The sequence below is a fragment of the Ascaphus truei genome, chromosome 15, assembly GCF_040206685.1.
Source record: "Ascaphus truei isolate aAscTru1 chromosome 15, aAscTru1.hap1, whole genome shotgun sequence".
Lineage (NCBI taxonomy): Eukaryota > Metazoa > Chordata > Amphibia > Anura > Ascaphidae > Ascaphus > Ascaphus truei.
Window position 1 is genome coordinate 34661342 of NC_134497.1, and position 6000 is coordinate 34667341.

The 6000-nt window shown below is 43.5% G+C and overlaps 1 protein-coding gene across 6 annotated transcripts in view; it reads left to right on the forward strand.

Annotated features, from left to right (window-relative positions):
- The window catches only part of LOC142466796 (uncharacterized), a 361893-nt gene extending 356214 nt beyond the window's left edge, over window positions 1–5679 (forward strand). For 5 of the 6 annotated variants that reach the window (XM_075572225.1, XM_075572223.1, XM_075572224.1 and 2 more), the window contains one exon: window positions 4085–5679. In XM_075572225.1, the coding sequence (XP_075428340.1) occupies window positions 4192–5250 (1059 nt within the window). In that variant the 5' untranslated portion in view covers window positions 4085–4191 and the 3' untranslated portion in view covers window positions 5251–5679. Of the gene's footprint in view, window positions 1–2631; window positions 3362–4084 lie in introns of those variants that run through there. The other variant, XM_075572227.1, reaches the window with a different exon arrangement.
- The last annotated feature ends 321 nt before the right edge of the window (window positions 5680–6000 follow it).

The window sequence follows — 6000 nt, forward strand, 5'->3', positions numbered from 1 at the left end:
GGAGTCCGCTGAGGTGCAGACAGGTCCCCCCTAGCCGGAATGGCTACCTCTCTGGGGACTGCTGCGTTGCTCACCAAGGCTCCGCTGGTTACATATTCATTTGCTGGCTCTGCTGCTTCCACAGCAGTTACTCTAGGAACGTCCTGTTCCCCGCTGACAAGGTGGGAATGAGGGGGCCTTCCAAGCGCTGTCAACAGGAGCTGGAGTCGCTGTTGAAAGCTAAGCCCTTCTCCCCAGGCGGTGAGGAGTGCAATGAGTCCAGAGGTAGCCAGTCCGGTCGCCGCAGCGACTGATCCATCTGCACCCCCTGGCACCACGCCACCCTCTTCCAGGCGGTCACTGACATCCTTCCCCTGTCCTTGCAGCCCCGGAGCTGGAGAGATCTCTTGCACTCCGGGCTGAGTACTGTCTGCTGGCGGGGCCATCCTGCCCTCATATTCTTCTAAATCCTCTTCCAGCTGACTCTTTGAACGACCGTCTGTCGTGAAGCCGTACCCCACACATCTCTCCACTATCTGCGCCCGGTTCCAGGTACAAAACCTTCCTGAGCGTGGACTCATGGTGCCACTGGGGTATGACTCCAGAGACCAATGAATTATCTCATGCTTCTTTGGAAGTGTGTGTAAGTTGCCACTTGTCTGAGGAGCTTGCAATCTACAAGGTCCTCACTATATTACAGAACCCCACAGGAAACTGGAATATAGGCTCAATCAGTATCTCACCAGCTGCCACCAGTTTTAAACGCCTGTGACGGGAGACGCGCTTAATAACACATTTATATTTCGTGGATCCTGATTGAGCAGAACAGGTTGAGCAAAATAAACTGAGATTTATTCCCTTGATAGGCAAACACACGACAACTGCAGAATAAACTTAATAATTATACGTACGGGTATAGGAACAGGAGATAATGTCCAGAAAGGTGCCAAAGCACCAGAAGATTGTCTTTTAAAATGTAGTCCTTTTGCAAATTGCCAAATAAATAACCAGTCCAATCCTTCTGTGAAAGTGCAAAGTCTTTTCTGGTTCTCTGGGGATTTTCTGGATCCCCAGGGCTAACGAAATCCTGAAGCAGGGCAAGTTCCCTTGTTGCGATGTTTTTAATCCCTTGCGTTCTGGAATCGTAGCCGCTGTACTTTGGTCTTATCCGCTTGAAGAAATCAGGTAACAACAGCAACAGTAACAACAGCAACACAGCAACAACACAGGAATGAGGGGTACAGGCCTTTTTAAGGACAAGGGCCTGTGGGGTTTACATTAGCCTCATCCCATTGGCAAGGAATTATCTTCCTCCTATCAGAACCTGCCTTGTCACATGTGCAAATCCTACAGCCAACCCAGGTAACTGAGCATGCTCAGTAAGCAGCTTGGTAGCACTGCTAAGTGAAAAGGGGCCACTCATTTCTGGGGACGCAATGTCTGGAGTTTGGTCCCAAGGTGTGAAATATCTAGGAGGAGTAACAGGACCTGCTACTCAGAAACATCCTGATTAAGTGACACTTTAAGAATCTGGGGTCTTTCATGTATGCATAACATTTGTTCCTTAATGCATTACAAAGGCAGGCAGAAAAAAATAGCATCCTGCCGGTACATTTTAAAACTGCAACAGAAAGGCACTTCATCAAAAATATATGTTTCCCTTATGACAAAGTTATATTTTTAATATGTGTGTTCTTGGGGGGTTACACTGAGGCTGCACCCCCAAAAATCAGGGTGCTGGCTCACTCCGTTCCTAAATTAGCAGTCTTAAAAGGGGAACAGCATATAATATTAACCCCTGCATCCCCAATACGAAATAGGGGTAACCAGCCGAGCCCACTGCCTTTATTAATGCGCTGATTACCCCCATTTTCGCCACACCGCCCCCTTGTCAACTAATGCCCAATATCACTGTTAGACAAATGAGGTTTTAAACATTGACACAAAATATATACACGTGTAAAAAAAAACAATCAAGAACATTCAAAATACAGTTAGGTCCAGAAATAATTGGACACTGACACAATTTTCAAATTTTTGGGTCTGTCCGCCACCACAATGGATTTGATATGAAACAACTGAGATGCAATAGAAGTGCAGACTTTCAGCTTTAATTCAAGGGGTTGATCAAAAATATCGTATGAAACGTTTAGGAATTGCAACCATTTTCATACGCAGTCCCATTATTTCAGGGGTATAGAAAAAATTGGGGAATGACCCCCATATGAATCTGCGGCTACCAAAACCGAGGTAGTAGATATATCAGTCCAATAGTAGCAAGAGAAAGACACCACTTAGTTACTGTTTTAAAACACTTAGAAACTGCATCCAGTCGAACTAATACAGGGTGGGGGGGCTAGCAACGCCGGTAGAAGTACAGATGGACACGTCCAGAGAAATGCCCAAAGGTAAGTCCATGAATTCCGGTAAACATAAACCTCACCTGCACCATGTGTCCTCGGATGTTAGAATCAGCGGTCAGTACTCACGATATACTTCTGTGATCTGCCTATGATGCTGATTGTTGAGCAGCACGATTGCCTGCTGTATGTGGTGTCCGCGTGCCCCAGCCGGAAATGACGAACAAAGTGAAAGGAAAAAACAGGTGACACAGCTCCTCCAATCAGCCAAACGCATTAGAAAAAATAAAAAACTTTATTAAATTAACAATGTGTATACCTTTAATTCCTCCACCATCTTTTAGTAGCAAATTTGTGACCAATTCAACACTATTGTTTTTAACCCTTGTTTTTATTCATTTTTTCTTCGATTAATATGTTTGTTTTGACATTTCACTGTGTTTGTTATTTGCATGAGACACTTCTTATATCCGAATATATAGTGTGATTTAATGTTAATTCATTAATCATCAGGAGAGAAGGGGAGGTTTGCCCCAGTTATTCTGTAGCCAATCGGATTGTAGTTCAACCTATATAGGAATGGTCTCATGATTAGGAAATTCACTCTTTGATAAAGTCTGCATCCGGACGAAACGCGTCAGAGTTTTATTCTTGCTGATGTTCACATTGTTAATTTAATAACGTTTTTTATTTTTTCTAATGCGTTTGGCTGATTGGAGGAGCTGTGACCGCCGTGTCACCCGTTTTTTCCTTTCCCATTATTCAGGGGCTCACATGTAATTGGACAAATTAACACAATCATAAATAAAATGTTCATTTTTAATACTTTGTCGAGAATCCTTTGCAGGCAATAACTGCTTGAAGTCTGGAACGCATGGACATCACCAAACGCTGGGTTTCCTCCTTTGTGATGGTCTGCCAGGCCTTTACTGCAGCTGTCTTCAGTTGTTTGTTCGTGGGTCTTTCTGCATTAAGTTTTGTCTTCAGCAAGTGAAATGCATGCTCGATCGGGTTGAGATCAGGTGATTGACTCGGCCATTGCAGAATATTCCACTTCTTTGCCTTAAATAACTCCTGGGTTGCTTTCGCAGTATGTTTTGGGTCATTGTCCATCTGTAAAGTGAAGCGCCGTCCAATCAACTTCGCTGAATTTGGCTGAATCTGAGCAGACAATATATCCCTATACACTTCAGAATTAACCCGGCTGTTCTGTCTTCTGTCACATCATCAATAAACACTAGTGACCCAGTGCCATTGTAAGCCATGCATGCCCATGCCATAATACTGCCTCCACCGTGTTTTACAGATGATGTGGTATGCTTCGGATCATGAGCCGTTCCAAACCTTCTCCATACTTTTGGGGGTGGGAGGGGGGGGCAGATATCCATATTGGCGATAAATGGTAACCCAGTAATAAATTAATCAACAAATTAAAATAAATTGATAACCCCCATTTATTACCTCAGGGACTAAGGATTTGAAAATATTTTTGCCACTTTAATTGGTGTTTTGCAGCTAGTCAGATTTCCTTTTAAATGGTTAAATATTATTAAACACTTTAAATGTATGATACACTACATCTACTCTCCCGGCCCTAATGCTGCACATGTTGTGTTAAACCCTTCATTTTTACAAAGTACATCTACAGTTTCATCCTGAATTTTTTGTGATATGCCAACTTACCTCTCTTGCATGATCTTTCGTAAGACAGTTTGTGTAACAGTGACTTTTTTTGTCTCGTCTAGTACAAAAACACGCACCAATAATCCACCAATGCCAGCACTGCAAGGTTGCTTTTAGCAGTCATGATTACCTCGTCAAACATCTGAAGATCAAACACCCAAATGAGTATATGGAAAAGATGAAGACAGAAAAATCTTGCAACATTCCAATAAATATGACAGAAAATGCATCTTTCAACCAGTCAAGGCAATTAATAAAAAATGTAACTGCTTCCCATTCCAAAATCTATATATTAGCAGCTGCCACAGGAAAAGATCTTGGAGAAAGTGGGAAGAGTCTGACTTGGTTATCAGACCAGAATGCACAGAAGAGAACACAGACCGGGCACAGAAAGCATGTATGTGGGGAATGTGGGAAGGGATTTAGTCAGTTATCCGGTCTCACCATACACAAGAGGACACACACAGGGGAGAGACCGCATTTATGTGGGGAATGTGGGAAGGGATTTAGGAACTCATCCAACCTGAACAAACACAAGAGGACACACACAGGGGAGAGACCGCATGTATGTGGGGAATGTGGGAAGGGATTTAGGGACTCATCCAACCTGAATACACACAAGAGGACACACACAGGGGAGAGACCGCATGTATGTGGGGAATGTGGGAAGGGATTTAGTGACTTATCCAGCCTGAACAGACACAAGAGGACACACACAGGGGAGAGACCGCATGTATGTGGGGAATGTGGGAAGAGATTTAGTGTTTCATCCAACCTGGACGCACACAAGAGGACACACACAGGGGAGAGACCGCATTTATGTGGGGAATGTGGGAAGGGATTTAGGGACTCATCCAACCTGAACACACACAAGAGGACACACACAGAGGAGAGACCGCATGTATGTGGGGAATGTGGAAAGGGATTTAGGGACTCATCCAACCTAAACACACACAAGAGGACACACACAGGGGAGAGACCGCATGTATGTGGGGAATGTGGGAAGGGATTTAGTCAGTTATCCAATCTGAATACACACAAGATGACACATACAGGGGAGAGACCGCATGTATGTGGGGAATGTGGAAAGGGATTTAGTCTGTTATCCCACCTGAACATACACAAGAGGACACATACAGGGGAGAGACCGCATGTATGTGGGGAATGTGGGAAGGGATTTAGGGACTCATCCAACCTGAACACACACAAGAGGACACACACAGGGTAGAGACCACATGTATGTGGGGAATGTGGGAAGGGATTTAGTCAGTTATCCGGTCTGAACATACACAAGAGGACACACACAGGGGAGAGACCGCATGAATGTGGGAAGGGATTTAGTGACTTATCCAGCCTGAGGACACATAGTGGCGAGACCTATCTCTAAAGTCAGGCATTCTTAGAGATAACCAGCGACTAAGACGCTCACATATAGGTGCACACGTGTATCTGTGTTATGCTAAATTGCAATGAAAAGTGAATTTAGTTTATTGTGCATAAAACGAGCATTTTAAAAGTTTAAAAAAGTTATAACATTTTAAATGCAGGTTATTTGTATAATTCTTATTGTTGTTTTATTTAAAGAAAAGTGTTCTTAATGTTTTATATTTCCATGCTGTTGGTTCTAATAAAATGTGCGTTTCCCATTATGCTGAAATGGTGTGTAGCCTCACTTAGCTTTGACTCAGAATAGTTTTGCCGTGACTATTACGCCGCAGGTGTTAGGCTGAAGACTGACTCTCCCCCACTAGCCGCTTCTAATGTAAATGTTATTACTGTTTATGGGGTTAATTTAAGTAGTTTTAGCGGTTAGAGTGGGGGTTTTAGGATACGGGTTTAAGGTAAGGGGGGCTTAGGATACAGGGGTTTTAGGGAAGGGGGTTGTCATGGTAACTTTATGACAAGATATAATTTACACCAAAAATATCTGGGTTGAACTGGACACGGCTGAGATATGATAAAATATAATATATTCCTT